This window comes from Pelodiscus sinensis, chromosome 3 (genome assembly GCF_049634645.1).
Source record: "Pelodiscus sinensis isolate JC-2024 chromosome 3, ASM4963464v1, whole genome shotgun sequence".
NCBI lineage: Eukaryota > Metazoa > Chordata > Testudines > Trionychidae > Pelodiscus > Pelodiscus sinensis.
In genome coordinates, this window is record NC_134713.1 from 27,349,346 (window position 1) to 27,367,681 (window position 18,336).

Below are 18,336 nucleotides of genomic sequence, written 5' to 3' on the forward strand. Positions count from 1 at the left end.
CAGTGGACATCCCCCTTCCCTGAGGCTCTCTGGTCCAGGAACATCTGTTATTGGCTAAAAACTTTAGACTGTTCACACAATTCCTAAGGACACCTTTTATCAATATTCAGCAAGCACTTCTGCCATTTTCTGCCTAAAAGAACCAGTGCAAGACAAATGAGCATAGGGCAGAGTAACTACTGCAACTAACCACTCAAGATGTTGAAAATGTTGATTACTAACCCAACTTCTTATTCCCCCCTCTCCACAATCATTTCTCAGATGAGAGAATTGCTGTGGCCGACAATTGGGCTGAAACCATTTGTTAAAAGCCTTACTGCATTAGGTTATGAATGTCAGCCTAGTATTTTGCTCCCGAGGACAGCCTATCTAGCTGGTTTCTGGGTCCTTGAGAAAGAATAGTCCCTTCAGCGACAACAATGGAGTAAACATCAATTAACATGAAAGCCTAGCAATTCTTGATTAAATCAAGAAGGGACATTTGGCTCAGAACTGGTTACCTCAGCCTGTCCTTGGGCTCCAAAATTTCAACATGGAATGTTTACTTCCAAGAAAAAAAGCCCGGGTTTGAGAGATGCAGTGGTAACATCAGCCAGTTTTCCAACTAAAAGTCAGATTAGAGAAGGTTCTTGCACTCAAATCTTTCCACTAAATGCTTTTTAGTTGTGCAACACAGGCAATTTAGTTGCTGTGAACTATGACCCATCCACTAGAATATTTCTGCCAGCCCACTTCCTGGAATAAGTGTCAAAGTACTATCCCATCCTCCACCCTAATGAATAGCTGGAAATGATTGCTGCAGGTAAGCCATAAACATTGAGTGACAAGATGCAGACAAGGCTTATTTCCCTCTATCCACCATGTGTTTTATTGGTTTCTTTAAGTGCACGTATCCAATTTCACTGTGGACTACCTCATGAATTCCAATCTGAATAAACAGAGGTAAATAAACTATAAGATGAATTGGAATAATCTAAATTAAGCTCCACTGTATCCATTAGGTGCCAGAGGCCAATGCTAAGACAAGCAGCAGGTTTGCTTATGACCATGGTCCTTTTGTTTTGCAGGTTACCTAGTGCCTTCCAGGAATCTATTACACTGCTCTGAAGGGCAAAACTGATCTAGTGAAGTGGTGGCTGTGACTGATCAAATAAAATACGAATTAGGAACAGGCAAAAAACCTCAAGTATTTCCAAAAGGAAGCTTTGATTTCAAGCAGAGGCCAGCAACTTAAGTTGTATTTTTCCAGTACCTAGAACACTGGACTTTAATGAGCTTTTCAGCTTCCATACAGTTTGTATTTATACACCTTGTCAGAAGTTTTATTATAGGTATATCAGGATCACCAACAGGTTTGATACAAAAGTTATTATATTAAGTTACATATAATAAAGCATAAAAACAAAAAGATTATAATGCAATGCTGAGTCTAAACGTTTATTCTAAACTCAAGCATCAATATTCAAGTTGCCAAAATACTACAGGTCAGAGTTCTTTATTTTTAGTATTAAAGTGCCAGGTTTATGTACAAAACTATTAAAAATAGTAAGTAGTAAACTTAAAACCTGCTAAGAAGCAGTGAGGTCATCTAGCTTCCCCTGCAGTATCCAAGAGCCTAATCTCTAAAATGGTTTAGTCTTACTCTATTTCAATTACTTAAAGCTTCGTTTGAGGAATTCCAAAAGCCAGCGATATCTGTGTAAAACCTCCCTATTTCCAAGGATGGCATTTGAGATTTCCTGAAATAACTTCCAAGAATTAGTTATATGATTTTTATAACAAGTTACTCCATTTTAAAGCATTCTATAAACTAACACCATTGGCAATAGCTAATAAAAGAATTTTACTGCTGTAGCTACACTAGCCTCCTCAAGACAGTACCATACCACTCCATTCAAGAGCAGGATTTTAGTACAATATCAAGTCATACTGCGACTTTCAGTATAAAGTAATGTCTCATTTAAATAGAGCATGCACATCTCATCTTCAGTGGTCTCAAGTTCATTTAAAAGTCTGCATCCAGAGTGAAAGAGTTATCTGTGGGTTTTGACATTACTCCCATCTTCTGGTATTCTCCTACTCGCTTCTCAAAGAAGTTAGTCTTTCCTTCCAGTGAGATATTCTCCATGAAGTCAAATGGATTCTCTGCTTTGAATATCTGAAAGACAAGACTTCTTATCAAATGGGTTTTCAAGTCTGGAAGTGGCATAAAAGAGCCAACCCGGAAGTGAGGACTAGCAGTGGGAAAGCCAATTTAAGAATTTATTTAATATAAAAGTATATCAGTTTTCTATCTGACAAGTGAAACCTCTCCCCCTCCTAAGTCTTTAGGTGCTGCACTACTGTATGCCTTTGTTTGCTGCTCTCTTAAGAGGCAGAAGAACACAGTGTTTCTTGCAATACCTTCTTTCCACCACACTGCTTATTTGACTGTCATTATGTATCATGTAGGGCCCCATCCAGAACTGAGCATTAACATCCATGGAAAATGAACAACCTGCTAGAAGGTTCCTGGCTATTGGTGAAGAGCTTAAAATGGTGACATTAACATGTGGCAGCCATTTTACATATTCAAGATTTATAGGAAATATCAAAAGAATACAAACCTTTTCCTATGAAATCTTACCTTGCTAAATCCCAGTTCCATCATAAGTCTGTCTGCCACAAATTCTATGTACTGTTTCATTAAAGTGCAATTCATGCCAATCAGCTTTACAGGTAGTGCCTCTGTCAAGAATTCCTGCAGGTGTTAAGAGGGGAGGTTAGCACAGGCCTCAGCAAACACTGCTCTAGATAACACGTTTGTTTCTTAAACTTTGAGACCACAGAACACCAAACAATTTTTTTTAAATGCAGAACACCTATAAAAATTTTCTTTAAAAAATTGCTAGACAAAAAAAAACACAAAAAACAAAGTAACAAAACAAAGAAGAGGTTGCAGCACAACTGCGAGTTGTTCACGGAACACCAGTGTTCTGCGGAACTTAGTTTAAGAAACACTGATCTAGAGCAGGTTTTCTACCCAAAAAAAGGAACACCTGATTACCTGCTCTATCCTGACAGCATCGGTAATGACTTCTCTTACTTTTTCCTCAGATGGTTTGTGCACCAAGTGCTTGAACATTAGGCAGGCAAAGTCACAGTGCAAACCCTAAAAAAGTGAGTTTAGATATTATTTCAGAAACACTGTCAGATGGCATTTCTAGTCAGAGGCATATTTGAAAAGCTCACAAGCCAGATACCCATGTTAGTACTCAAAGCTCAGATGATTTTCCCTTGGAGGAAATAGGTCACACTTTGTAGTTTCCCCCTTGCAAAATTGAGTAGGCAGCCTTTATTAGGATTTTCCCTTCAATCATCACCTTAATGGAGATTCACTCACTGTCTCAATTCAAGTCTTATTTATTCCAAGATACTGTTTACCCATTAATTTAGCCCCAGATATTTAAGAAGAATCAAATAGTTATCTGAGACATTAAGGTCCTGTGTCTCTTGTGGTGCATTATAGTACAAGATTATTACAAGGTTCTTTTACCTCATCTCTACTGATGAGTTCGTTAGAAAAAGTGAGTCCAGGCATTAATCCTCTCTTCTTCAACCAAAAGATAGATGCAAAGGAGCCAGAGAAGAAGATTCCTTCCACTGCTGCAAAAGCTACTACACGTTCTCCTGTCAGGAAAGCTGAATGTTATATTTTGCACTATAGCTAATGTTTACCTAGCCAGAAAAAAACCCCAAAGCATATTGAGTTTTCCATTCCTGAAATCTGTGCATGGGAAATATTCCTGTTGAAGTTTTATAGTCCACCAGACCCAGAGAGACTAAGACCTTGTCTTCACTACAAAAAACAAGTGTTAAATAACTCATGTGCAAGAAAAGAATTGTTGCAGAAACCACTAATAGTTTGAGTGGCACTGTAGCCCCCATTTACCAGTCACAAAACCAGTTAGCCCAGCCATCCTCTTCCCTCATCATTCCTGTGTTTGAGACCCAACTGGAGGACACAGCTTCCCTTCCACGCTGCTGTCCTGCTTTGGAAGGCAGGCTGTGTGCCTGGAACTGCAACTCCAACTGTGGTCTCAACTTCTGAGTCAAAACCCTCCACAACTCGTACCCATGTAGTTAAAGTTATCACTTAAGTTTTCTTCAACTTGTCTAGCGTCAGCTCTTCAACTACAGTTTACCTTGACAACTCTTTACTGGTGTAGCCAAGGTCCCACATACTATCATGTTACACTAAAACGCTGATAATTTATTTTGGTCTGTTTTGACAGCCTGCAATTCTGAACCCAGACAGGTCTGAGAACATGTGACAAGGCCTTGAGTAAAGATTTAATACTCAAGGGATAATGGAAATGTCTATCACCTCCCACCTGCCAAGTGAGACAATCCAAGAATCCATAAAGCAGATTACATATTTATCCTTCAACAGAAACATAGTTCTTTGGGAGGAATAAGCTACATGTGTTTAAAGCAGCTACCAAAAATGAACATACTACTAACTAGACACTTGTCACAAAGGACCAGGCAAAAAATGGAGCCTCTTCAGAAGAGAATAATTTGATCCAACTGAGACTACAATCTTCCAGAAATAAGGCAAATCACCACCTTCCCTTTGGCCATGAAGGAAAGCACGGCTACTGAAAGCTTCATTTTCTAGGAAACACATTGGGGTGTCTGTACTGCATCCTTACCTCAAAATAAGCTATGCAATAAGCGCTATGCAAATTGCATAGCTTATCTCAAGGTAATTTCAAAATAGCTTATCTTGAAATTCAGCACTGTCTTCACAACACTACCTTTCAAAATAATGTGCTATTCCGATAAGTCCCTTAACCCTCATGGAATGAGGTTTTTCAGGGATGCAGTAGTAACACGCCTATTATTTGAAATATATTTCAAAATAACAGGTGCATTTAAAGATGAACAATAGCTATTTTGGGATACTTCCAGTAGTAGCTTTAGCTACATCTAGTAAATACACAGTTCAGAAACTCACCGTATGTTGCTTGTTTGTCCCCAATCCACCGCATGGCCCAGTCAGCCTTCTTTTTAACACATGGTAGTGTTTCAATGGCATTGAAAAGAAATTCCCTGTACATTAGAAGTGGAAGAAGTCACAGGTGACTAGGTGCAGTAGGTTTGAAAGTAGCATGCCTAACAGGTACGTGTCATTGCAACCCCCATCCATCCAACACATTTTGAAACCAGTATCTTAGAATCGGTTTACATTCGTGATTTTGGCACTTGTATAGTTACACTGGTGGTAATCCCAACACAGATATGCTGAATTTGTGCAATTCATTCCTTTATGTCAGTGCATCTCCCTTGTTCTAGTATTCCAATACCCCAATCCCTCTTGCAGTCTGAAGTATATTTGTGGGCTTACAAACATTTTGATACACATCAAACTGCAAGTTTAAGTCTTGTGCTAAGCTTTTTAAGAAAGTATGTAGAACTAGTTCATGAACTATTTTCATATAATTAATTCTTAAATAATCTTTCTGGCTCACTTTGAAAGATTTATATCAATCCAAGAGTAAGGTATAGTTTTTGTTTTTCAAGCTGAGTTTTAGCACTAATAACCCAAAGTTTTAAAGCAGACAGCTTTGTATATGTGTAGCTGTCAGAAATGAGCAGTTTATTACAAGACAGGTTGAAAAATAGTTGTAACCTGCTCACAATGGCACAGAATCATTAGATGGGTAGATGTACATTAGAATGTTATAAAAAGTCAAAAAGATACAAGCTGTAATAATTCCCATAGAAACTGTTCTAGGCCACCTAATCCATGAACTAGCCAATACCATGGGCCTATTGTATTATGAGTAGACCAATTTTAAGTATCTATATAGATTGACTTTGGCTCCCTTGACAAATTTGGTTTCATACCCTCATGTATCAGTTACTAAATTAAACCGGTTATGCTTTTAATCTCTTCCTAGGATGGTTTGTTGAGCCTTCCTGCTTTTTATTATACTTGAGTTGTTCTTCACATCATGTTTGCCAAGCTAGTTAAATTCTCAAATCATTTCTGTATTGTTTCAAGATTTAGAAAAGGCAATACTATTAGAACCCACCATATTACATCAACTTGGACATTTCACTGTGATACTAACCTCTCTTTTGGATCTTTAATGTAAGTGTCTATGAGCAGACTGTACATTTCTGAATGTATATTTTCCATAGCAATCTGGAAGCCATAGAAAAAGCGAGCTTCAGTTATCTGTACTTCTTGGCTGAATCGTTCCACCTAGAGGAGAAACCAAGTAATTGTTGCAGAAAGGATTACCCACTTAAATTGTAATTTAATGCTATTAAACCCACAAGTATCTCCAGTTTTGCTTTACACCCCTATGGTGTGACAAACGTTTTAATGTTCAGAAGTTAAGCCCAGGACAGTGCACTAGAATAGCATCCTCCTGAGAGTCAGGAATCTCAGGTTCTGCCTTGATCTCATCTTAACTCCTTGAGTATTTGGCCTTAAAGAAACACTGCATTTTTCTCATTTCTGCTTAATCTAAGGCAGGACAATGCCAAATTTGACAGAGCTGTAGTAATATTCTGCACTTTTGCAGCTCATGAACAAGAATTTGAAAGCAAAGTACAAATGTGATTTCAGTCTCAATTGCTTTATGAGACACACAAATACCTGCACCCATGTATAGATGAATCAAACAAGATTGTGGAAGTGATCCCCTTCCCCCGCTAAAAAATATTCACACCACAACCTGGAATACAGCCAGGTCAACAGACTCCCAAATCTGTTGGTCTTACTACAAAATCATCCTCTTCTCCCCATAGGGGAAGCTTAGATTACAAAAAAGTCCATAAGAGTCCTTTACTAAGCACAACTTTTCCTAACCCTCCCCACCTCCTGAAAAATGACTACTGATTTAATAGGTTTTAAAGCAGAAGACGCTCAAGAGATAAACATCTCATTGTTTTATTTGGGCAGCTTTGTTAACAGAACGATTTCTACTTCAGGATTTCTCTTCTGTATGCTTACCAAATTCTCATTTACAATGCCATCACTTGCTGCAAAGAAGGCTAGGATATGTGAAATGAAGTACTTTTCCTCAGGCTTCAAGGATTCCCAGTGCTGAATATCTTTGGAAAGATCAACCTGAAGAACAAAAGCAGGCACTTACAATTTTATCATGCTACTAAAGAATGCATTTATATAAAGCAATGTTATACTGTGTATTAAACATAAAATATTACTGCAGTAAATCAAATTATGAAGTTTAATGGGTTCCTAGAACCATGGAAAGTTGTTCTTGGTTTATGTCACTTTTTCCAAAGCTATTTTAATCCGGGCTGGGCAAGATGCAGCCTGAGGCCACATATCAAAATTCATTAAGTGCTCTCCTGTAAAAATTATTGCACACCCCTGCATTAAATATAACAATTTTAAGGCTCTAGTACACTTAATATACAGTCACTGTTGGTTCTTAACAAGCTTAGGCTAGATCAGCACTAGAAAATTAAGCTGGCCTATGTTGGTAAGGAATGACTTTTTTGCACCTTTGGCCAATAGCTAAACCTCCAGATCAAAGAATTCTTCCATGGATCTAGCTCATGGATTACCTATGCTGACAAAAGAAACCCTCACATTAGCACAGGTAGCGAGGCACTTCGACACATCATCTGTAACTCTTTGGGACATGGACCATCTTTGTTGCATTAGTACAGCACCTACTACAAAAGTTCCTGATCATGACTGAGTCCCACAGGTTTTATTGCAATGTAAATATGTTAATACTACTAGGAACACACACTTTGTTATGAGCTGGCCTGAGCGGTGAATATCCAGTGGGCATGTCCACTGAAACAACCAGAGCAGGGATACCATCATGGGAGCCTCTCACCTCTTCAGCTGTCCAGAAGGAGGCCTCTGCTTTCTTATACATTTGCCAGATATCATGGTACCGGATGGGGAAGATGACAAACCGGTGGGGATTCTCCCGTAGGAGTGGCTCATCTTCCAGATTGCTAGGAGCTTGAGTAACTGCTTTGGGTTTCAACTAAAGGAGACACAATAAGAAAAATTGATTTCCATGTCCCCAGTGTTGGTAGACACTGTGGATGTTGGGAAGAGGAAAGCGTAACCATGAATGTGATGCACTAGTTTGCATCCCATTGTGATCAGGGACAACTAGGAGCGGGGAAAGAACGTAGGGGCCAGTAGCCACATGACCCTCCCCCCTCAGGCCAAGGAAGGGTTGGGACAACCCCTTCGGCCCCAGGCCACACCCTTCCTCTTTTGGGCACTTGCTCCACCCTGCCTCTTCACCCTCCTCCCCAACTGGATGTATCTGGGGGCACTTGCAGGGCCAAGGGGCCAACCCCCCTCCCACACATACTCACAGGCAGCAGTGGGGGCAGCTGAACGTGGCCCCAGCTCACTCTGCTTCTCTGGCCATTGCTGCCAAGTGCCAGTCCCTCCTTCACATCTCTCTCCACCCCAGATGCCCAGAGAGTCTAGCCTGCTGGCTGCAGCCAGGCCCCTTGCCCCTCCCACCCGTGGAGTTTAGGTGCATGTGATGAGACTATTTTGTAGATGAAGTCAGGGGGCACGATTAGGTCTGGGTTGGGGCTTGTCTATGGCATGTGGTAACCTGTTCAACAGAGGTGTAGCTTCTAAAGGGCACTAAACTATTGTGCAGTACTTGGCCCATGCAGACCTACTAGTGTACACAAAAGGCCTTTGTTCCCCGACCCCAGGGGAAAGGGGCCCCCTGGCGGAAGGAGGGGGGTGCTCCCTACCCCAGGGAAGGGGGAGAGAAGAGGCCCCCCCGCGGAAGGAGGGGGGTGCTCCCCACCCCAGGGAAGGGGGGGAGAAGAGAGGGCCCCCTACGGAAGGAGGGGGGTGCGAAGAGAGGCCCCCCCACAGAAGGAGAGGGGTGCTCCCCACCCCAGGAAAGGGGGGGAGAAGCGGGAGTGCTCCCCACCCCAGGGAAGGGGGGGAGAAGCGAGGGGTGCTCCCCACCCCAGGGAAGGGGGGGAGAAGCGAGGGGTGCTCCCCACCCCAGGGAAGGGGGGGAGAAGAGAGGCCCCCCCCGCGGAAGGAGAGGGGTGCTCCCCACCCCAGGGAAGGGGGGGAGAAGCGAGGGGTGCTCCCCACCCCAGGGAAGGGGGGGAGAAGAGAGGCCCCCCCCGCGGAAGGAGAGGGGTGCTCCCCACCCCAGGGAAGGGGGGGGAGAAGAGAGGCCCCCCCCGCAGAAGGAGAGGGGTGCTCCCCACCCCAGGGAAGGGGGGGAGAAGAGAGGGGCCCCCCCGCGGAGGGAGGGGTGCTCCCCACCCCAGGAGAGGAAGAAGGCGGGGGGGGGGGGCTCCCGCGCGTTGGCGGGCCGCAGAATTTGGCGCCAAGGCAGAAAGCGGCGGGACCAGCCTCCCGCTGCCGCCTAGCTCAACCCGCGCGCGCTCACAGCCGCTTCCTCCCCAAGCCCAGCCCGGCCGATCGCCCGAATCCCCCCGGCTCCCCTCCCCTCCCCCCGGCCCCGACTCACCGGCTTCGCGTCCGCCTCTTGGAAGATCTTCCGCGCCGTCTTGGTGGCCAGGACCCGCGTGGCGCTGAGCGCGGGGGGCTGCGGAGACAGAGAGCGGCTGGTGAGAGGCGCCGCGCCCGTGGCTGGGGGGGGTGGGGGCGGCGAGGGGGGGGGGGCGGCCACTCACCGTGTTCTCCTTGTCGGTCAGGACCAGGTTCTTCATGGGCGACAGGCGGGGCTGCTCGTTGCGGACGGAGAACGGGGCCCGGGCGGGGATCATGGCGAGCAGAGAGAGGCAGCGGCTGGGACGCGATGAAAGCTCCGGTTCAGTCGTGCTGGGGGAACAAGGGGTGGTGGGTGCCCCGGGGACGCTTTATATTCCCTTCGAACTTGGCGCCAGAACGCCAGGCCGCCCAATCGCAACAGCGGGCACTCCGCCCGCCCCGAAACCTGCCGTCGCTGCTGCGTTCCCATTGGCTCGAGGCCCGGCCGCGGCGCGCTACCCATTGTCACAAACGAGGGAGCCGCCGAAAATTCCGACCGCTCTGCGCTTCTATTGGTCAGAAGCCTTAGGCCGGCCACGCCCCTCTTTTTAGACAAGCGGGAATCCACTTCAAAAATCACTTGCACGTCTCCTGGAGGCTTCCATTGGCCCAAAGCCCCAGCTGGACACGCCCCTGGATTGTCCTGACGTTCCACCCCCTGCGTCTGCCCCCTCCCTTTCGCACCTTTTGTTGCATTGTCTCTCCCGCAGCGAGAAGAGGGTCAGTCTTGCCTCATTCTCCCCCTCTTTTAAAGCGGGATAAGAGTCTATCGCACGGGGGTGTTTGCAGACTCGGAAAAAGTACATATGGGAAGGGGCAGGATGGGTGGCTCTGTCGCTCCAGAGCTGCTGATTCCCACAGACCAATGGTTTTTAACCTTTTTAAATGTACGGATCCATAAAAAAATAGGAATGGCAGTGCAGACCCTTAGAAATCTTAGATGTAGTCTGTGGGTGCCCAAGGGTTCCCAAACCACAGATTGAAAACCTCTGTCTTGTTTAGGGTGACCAGATTTTCTAGGTGTAAGCGGGGGAATGATTCCGCTATTGTGGGGAACTTTCCTGGCGTTTATACCACCCCGGTGAAATGGACCAGCGAAAGGATCTGAGTCCCCACTCCCACTTCCTTTACCCCATGGCTCCCCTGTTCCTGAGGGCTCCCCCTCCACCCTCCTGAGTAGCAGAGCCCTTGAAACCCCAACAAGGCTGGGCCCAGGTTTCCTGGGGCTTAATCCCCGACCTTGTAGTCACTAGGGGCAGGAGTTAGGGTGTCCCCAGTCCGAGGTGCTCTCTTTACACTGCAGGCCGCCTTGGCCCAGTGATCACTTCATAAGGTTCAAAGCAAATACAATTTATTAAACATCAACTGATTAAAGAGAAAAGAATAAGAAAAAATGAGAAAGGTTAAATGAGAACACACAGCCCTGCTCTGTAGCACAGGGACATCAAAACAGCAGTCTGCAGAGTGTAAGGACAGTCCACAGTCTCTTCCTTAGAGGCCCCTTAGAGGCCTTGGATGTGCTGCGGGGGGGAGGGGCTGCAGGCTGGACACGCTTGCTCTGGCAGTGACCACACAGCCTCAAGCTCTAAGTGGCCAGACCCCTCTCCCAGTCCAGAGCCTCTCCCCACACTTTGCAGTTCCCCTCTGCTCACCACATCCAGCTGCAGGCTGAGCTTCTTGGCCAGTCTCTAGCTTCTTGTGTTGCTTCTCTGTTCCTTTTGGCTCTCTGAGCACTGCCAGTCTGCTGCTCAACACAGGGTCTGCGCTCCTTGAGCCGTGTGTGTCTGGCTCAGCTGCTGCAAAAACTGCCCCTCAGCACACAGCTTGCACTGCTTGGGCTGTCTCTCAGCTCTCTGTTTGCTCAGAGAGAGTCAGAACAATCCCAGCTCACAGGGAGGACGGGGCCTGGCCTCTCCCCTTCCTCACTGGCCTGTCCAACCTGTCAATCAGGCTGAGCTGGAGTGTTGGCTGCTTTCCATTGTCAGACTCATGTCCCTTCTGAAACTGGGAGCTGGCAAACCAAAAAACTCCCACAGAGTTTTAGTAAGGGGTAACAGTCCCCTTACATAGGGACAGTCTTGCTGTTCTGGGCTTTTTTATAATTAGGGGTAGTATATCCCCCACCCCGTCCTAGTTTTTCCACTATTTCTATTTGGTCACTTAAGTCATGTTGCAGACCACTTTAGGGAATGCCCTCCCGCTCCCACCAAGCACCAATAAACTCAAGAACCAGGGAAGTACTCCTTTGGTGGATGGTCCCAGTAGTTTAGGAACCAGAGAAGATTTAACCCTTCTTCTGTGCTCCCTTTGTCTCAGATGCCCCAGCAGGATATTTTGTCTTTACTCCTCCTGGCTACGTCTAGACTGGCATGATTTTCCGGAAATGCTTTTAACGGAAAAGTTTTCCGTTAAAAGCATTTTCGGAACAGAGCGTCTTGATTGGCACGGACGCTTTTCCACAAAATCACTTTTTGCAGAAAAGCATCCGTACCAATCTAGACGCGCTTTTCCGCAAAAAAAGCCCCGATCGCCATTGTCGCAATCGAGGCTTTTTTGCGGAAAACAAATCTGGGCTGTCTACACTGGATTTTTGCCCCAACAGGAGCAGCATAGTATTTCCGCAAGAACACTGACAATCTTACATGAGATCGTCAGTGCTTTTGCGGAAATTCAAGCGGCCAGTGTAGACAGCTGGCAAGTTTGTCCGGAAAAGTGGCTGATTTTCCAGAAAAACTGGCCAGTCTAGACACAGCCCCTGAATTAGTGATATTTTATGTCCTGAAACATGATGTCTGTAAAAATAATGGTGGGTTGTTCACTATATATTTGAGAGAGTTTGTCGATCTGTGTCCGCCTGAATCTGTCTGTGTGTCTGTTGGTTCAAGAACTCCTAAACCGTAAGAGCTAGGGCTGCCAAATTCAATGTGCAGCTTTCTCTTACCATAACTTAAACCAAGGTAAAGGTTCGGTTGTGCCTGGAAAACAGGTTGTGGGATTGCTTCCTACAAAACCATACAGAAAAGACAGCATCACTAGACACATGAAAGGCGCTGGTAGGCGGTGCACACACCCCCATTCAGGACTGCCCCAGTCCTGAGTCTCTCACCCCTCAGGTGCCATTTAAGGAGGGTAGAGGGGCTGCAGGCCTCCCCCCCCCCCCCCATTCATACAGGTTCATATAAAATCATACAGAAAAGAGATAATCACCAGGCATGTGAAAGGGGCTGGCTGGGGGTGTCTCCCCACCTCCCCAAACTGCCCCAAGTCCCAAGCCTTTCACCTCCCAGTCATCCTTTAGAGAGGGAGGATGGGAAGGGCTGAAGTTTTCCTCCACCCCCTGGATTCATACAGGAATATTGCTGGCTGTTACCCCAGGGGAAAGTGCACAGTTTGCTGAACTTCTCACTCTGGCTGGGGAGCGCAGGACACAGATGAACCTGGACCTGTTCAGTAGAGCGACATGTACCCTTCTCCCAACTGTGCCCACTGAAGTTGCAGTGGCCATAGAGAGGTGTTTCTCACCTGTCCCCAAGTTGCTGCACAAAGAGAGGGCTAAGGTAGTCCTCTCTCCCTGGGGCAGCCTGCATACTGAAACCTTCATCCCCAGCTCCAATATTTTATTTTCCAAAACACAATAATTAATTGAGTTAACGACTTGAGCAATGCCGGGTAAGTCTTGTAGTATAACTATATTTCTTAAATCTTTTCAATGCCTCAGATATATCTTGTGGCAATGAGTTTCATCAGTCAGCAATTTGTACATGCTATATGTCTTACCTTCCCATTAAATGCTCTCCCATTCAGATATAATTCAAAAAGTGAAGTAGGACAATCCTGTTGATCTTTTCTGTGTTGTTCATTGTTTTGTATACCTCTATGACATTCTCTCTTATCTATACTTTCTCTTCTGGCATAGACAAGGTCAAAAGCCTAGATTCTGCAAAGACTTAAACATGCAAAATTCATGCACAGGAATAGTTTTAACATATGTTATATATGTGCTTAAATTTTTGAAGGATTAGAGGCACATGAAGAAAAGCTGTACTGTCACTTTCATCTCAGATTTTGCTGTCATGTGACCAAACTTTGGCTTTAGGGTGGACCATGGGAGAGTATACCCTTCCCCGCATACACACACACACATTCTCGCTCATTCACTCACTTGCTCTCGCTATGTCTACACTATGGAGTTTTTTCCGGAATACTGGAGGTATCCCAGAAAAACTCCGCCATGTCCATGGAATGCAACATTTTTTGCGGAAAAGCAGACATACTCTTTCGGAAGCCCTGCAAACCTCGTTTCACAAGAAAGAAAGGCTCTTCCGAAAGAGGAGGTTTTTCTGAAATTTGGCCCAGTGTAAACAGGCCAAATTTCAGAAAGGCCTCTTCCGAAAAAACAATCGGAAAAAGGAGTGTAGTGTAGACAGCCTCTGATTGCTGCTTTTGACTTTCTAGGAAAATATGTGATGTATGCCACTTGATTTCGGATGTTTCTTCTTTTTTCAAATGGTCAGGCACCAGAAAAGTAGAAAAAACAATAGAAAGAAATAAAGGGGGTGAAGGGGGTGATTGAGGAAGGCTTTTTTTTTTAAGGCAGAGGAGGTGGGAGACTCTTTTAAAGTTAAGAGGGATAGTATAAGAAAGAAAAAAGGAAAGTCGCAAGTAATAGGAGAAAACAAAAGAAACAGTCAGTAGAGGTGTAGGTAGAAGACTTTGTTGGCACTTGTAAGTTTAAAGCACAGCCAAAGTAGTGCTACCACAGCAGTCCTTTAACCCAGCAATGTGGTCACCACACTGGCGCCAAGAGAGTGCGAGTTCTCCCAGCACTGAAAGCAAACCATCTCTATGATGTGTAGCTAACAGCACTGGGAGCACGATTCCCAGAGCTGGGAGGGAACCGGTTGACACTGATGCTTTACCACACTGTAACTTGCTGTACTCCGGGGTGTTTTTTCACATCCCTGAGCAAGAAAGTTACAACACAGTGAAGTGGCAATTTAGACAGGCCCTTATACATTGCAGGAGGGGAGATAGGAAGACCCAGCTGTGGAGCCTTGCAGGAAGGTTGAAGAAAAAGAATTGGAAACCGATATAATAGATAATTAAGATGAATGATAATGTATTATTATTATTATTATTATTATTATTATTATTATTATTATATGAGCTGATAACCCCCTGAATGTTATACAGTATTTAGTGCAATGTCAACTCATGCAATAATAATACGGGTCACATAACAAGGGTGGAGATTATTACATATACTTTGTGGGACAAGTTTGCACAGGATGAGCTCTCAAAGTCGTGACTCTCACTTGCTTTCTTATAGGAATAAACTACATAAAACACACCTGCTGCGGCTGCTATATTGCTTGGCATTGGGAAGTGCATTTTTTCAGACATGTTTTTCTCCCCTTCGGGGAAATAAAAGCAAGTTTTTCACTCAGTTACACAACTGTGTAAAACAGCATAGGCCAAAACTTCTAAAACGAGAGCTGCTGCTGACCCTCCTCTTCTTTCTGTAACACAATAAATGATCCCACTCTGGTGTCATTTAAAAATGAGTAGATGTTCATGCAGCGTTAAATGCAGGTTGCTCTTATTATTTAAAAGGTGGCACCACTTTCTTCTCCCTACCCCGGAACTAGAATGTGCTTAGCACACCATGACTTGCAGATAATTAACAATAAATAAACGTAGACAGGATGTGGCTTGTCAAGGTTTCCAAATATAATGGAAGGGATGTGTCACACCTGCAAAAGTTTTGAGTTCATGTAAATACTGCTGGACTCCAAGAAGAGTTAGAGTAGAGCTGTATATTTCAGATCTTATAAAAAGTTACATCTTGCTCTATGACAAGTCATTTAGGTGTGGTTTTGTCACTAAGATAAAGAATATCATGAAGCTGTATTACTGTAAGCAAAACAGTACAGGTACATGCTGTATTATGGTGAATATTGTTTTGCTGTAAGTCATACAAATCTGGATCATTCAAACATCACATTTATCCCTTGTGTAACTCTACCAGTGTCAGTGGAGTTATAGTAGTGACAAATTGGGCAAAGCTCTAATGCACAGGGTCAACTTTACCGAGACCTGAGTAGGGACTTAAGTGCTTGCCTGAATGAGGGCAGGGGGCACAGGTCTAAGGGCCCAGTCCTGTGGTGTGCTGTGTGACTGCTGTGAGGAGTTCTGGATCCTAAATACCCAACGAAGTTGATGGAAGCTTGGAGCACTCATTACGCCGCAGGATTGGTCTCATGACAACAGGCCTTGCAACACAATTTCTCTGCTAATGTAGGGATGTGGCACTACTTTAAAAAGAGGGCCTGGGGCAGGGGTCGCCTTCCGCAACACACACACCATCATCTCTCCCACGACACACACCTGGGCAGCAGGGGCCAGAGTGGCCCAGCAGCCTGCTCAGCTCTGCCACCCCGCTCTTTCCCATCTTGCTGCAAGTGGCTTCTCGGCTATGGTGAGAAGCAGATTGTCCTGCCCCAGGGCGCCCCTATTCCTGCTGCCATGGGGAAGCAGGGTGCAGTGGACCTGAAGAGTGGCACAGTGCAATGGGGGGAGCAGGCTGCCGAGTCACTCCGGCTCCCACTGAACGGCATGGTATATGTATTGCATGAGAGGTGACTACTGCTACCAATGCACCACGCTCCCGTAATTCCCCCGTTATTGCTCGGAGGAGGGAGCAAGAGGGCCAGGTGGAGCAGAGTAGTGGCGGGGATTAGGGATGGGTAGAGTGAGGGGAGGGGCAGTGTCTGTGTCAAGGGATTCTCCTAGGCCCCACACCTGGTCACCAACACTGTCTGGGTTTCAAAAATCTGGTTGATGGGTGGAGGCTCAGCAGGGCAAAGGAAAACTCCCTTCACGCCACCCCACTGGCTCCTAGGAGAAGCCAGCATGTCCCTGTCCCAAGTGCTTTCTCTACAGTTCCCATTGGTTGCAAACTGTAGCCAGTGGGAGCTGTAGGGGCAGTGTTTGCGGGTGTAAGCAGCATGTGGAGCTCTCTAGCCCCTCCACTTAAAAGCTGGGGCCAACAGACTTATAGGGCCCTTATGCAAAGTGAGGTGGGCTAGCTCCACATTCGCAGAAGGAACAGCGCCTCCAGTGGAAGGGGCAGGACTGGGAGCAGCCAGCCCTCAGCATCACCCAGAGCATGCCACACTGGCCACTGCCAGCCTTCAGAGCTTCCTGGAGCATGCTGTGCATCACTCCAGTGGCAATTTAAAGGACCCAGGACTCTAGATGCCACTGCCTCCCGAGGTAGTGGCATCAGTGACTGAGTGCCCTGAGCCCTTTTGAATCATCAGAGTTACTGAATCACTTCCAGTGTGGCCACAACTCACAGGGTGACACAAAAGATACATTGGGACTGGAAAATGTTCAGAAAAGGACAACACAAATGAGTAGGGATATGGAACAGCTTCCATATGAGGAGGGATGAATACAAGTGGGACTTTTCAGCTTGGGAAAGAGACAATTAAGGGTCTATAAAATCATGACGTGTGGAGAAAGAAAATAAGGAAGTATTCTTTGTTCCTCCTAACACAAGAACTAGGGGTCACCCAATGGATTAATAGGCACCAGGTATCGAACAAACAAAGGGAACAATTTTTTTCCCCACACAATGCACGTTCATCTGTGAAACTTGCTACCAAAGAACGTTGGGAAAACCAACACTGTAACACTGTTCATGGAGGATAGGTCCATTAATGGCTATTAGCCAGGATGGGCAGAGATGGTGTTCCTAGCCTAGAGTTGAGGTGCAGAACAGAGTAAGGGGTGAGGGCTCTGGCCAGACAGCGATTACCTCAGGCAAATCCCACTTGGCAATGTAGGAGGGCTAAAGTAGACTCTCTGCCTGCCAGCCCTGGCTCCACGCTGCTCCCAGAAGCAGGTGCCATGTCTGGCCCCGAGATGGAGAGGCAAGGTGTGTCTGTGCAGTGTGCACTGTCTTCATTTGTGGGCTCCACACCCACAGCTCCCATTGGCCATGGTTTCCAGCCAATAAGAGCTGCAGAGCTGGTATTGGCGGCAGAGGCGGCACACAGAGCTTCCTTGATCATGGCGGACGGGAGAGGATTGAACTAGGGATTAACTAGGGTTAATTGAATAGTTGATTAACCTCATGAATTCTTATCGGTTACTTGACTATTCTATAGTCCCTGGAGGCGGGGCTGGCAGCCAGTGCACTCCTGTTCCACTCCCGAGGAGCCCCCTGCCACTCTGCGCTGCTGCCTCTGTATCAGAGAATGCTAAGTGGGAGCTGGTCCATGAGGAGAGCCAGTTTGAAATCCAGCTCACCTCGCGGCCCAGCTGCCTGTTGCCCTGTGCTGCTGCCTCTGATAAAGGCAGCAGCCTCTGTCCGGGGTGGGGGCTCAGCACCCGGACCTGGCACAAGCCAGAACTGAGCCAAGCTGCCTGCATGCCTGGCTCCTAATACACTTTAAATGCAGAGCCACAGTAGCGGTAGATCCCGGACCCGGCATGAGCCAGGACTGAGCCGGGCTGCTGGCCAGCCTCCTAAAACATTAACTGGCAAGGGAGAGGGAGGAGAATGCGTGTAGTCTATACCTTAACCTATAAGCTTTTGCTTATTGGTTAATCGCTTAACCGACTATACTGTTACATCCCTAGATTGAACCCAAGTCTCGGGGCTTCTGGCCTGCAGTGCAGAGACTTGCCATGAGCCATGGGAAATGACACAGCAAGCCACACAGGTTCCCTGCCCTTGTTATACAGTATCCCAGTGTTCTCTTCCCCCAAAACCATTTCAGCTTCCTCAGGAT

At 46.0% G+C, this 18,336-nt stretch overlaps 1 protein-coding gene across 1 annotated transcript; it reads right to left on the reverse strand.

The window, feature by feature from the left end:
- Window positions 1-1,235: 1,235 nt before the first annotated feature.
- On the reverse strand, window positions 1,236-9,919 carry RRM2 (ribonucleotide reductase regulatory subunit M2). Its single transcript, XM_075923506.1, has 10 exons — window positions 9,679-9,919; window positions 9,513-9,590; window positions 7,872-8,027; window positions 7,010-7,126; window positions 6,120-6,253; window positions 5,000-5,094; window positions 3,536-3,669; window positions 3,047-3,151; window positions 2,627-2,740; window positions 1,236-2,158 (listed from the first exon to the last, which is right to left on the reverse strand). Exons 1-10 carry the CDS (start codon window positions 9,769-9,771, stop codon window positions 2,006-2,008), a joined length of 1,179 nt encoding a protein of 392 aa, XP_075779621.1. The 5' UTR covers window positions 9,772-9,919; the 3' UTR covers window positions 1,236-2,005.
- Between the last annotated feature and the right edge of the window lie 8,417 nt (window positions 9,920-18,336).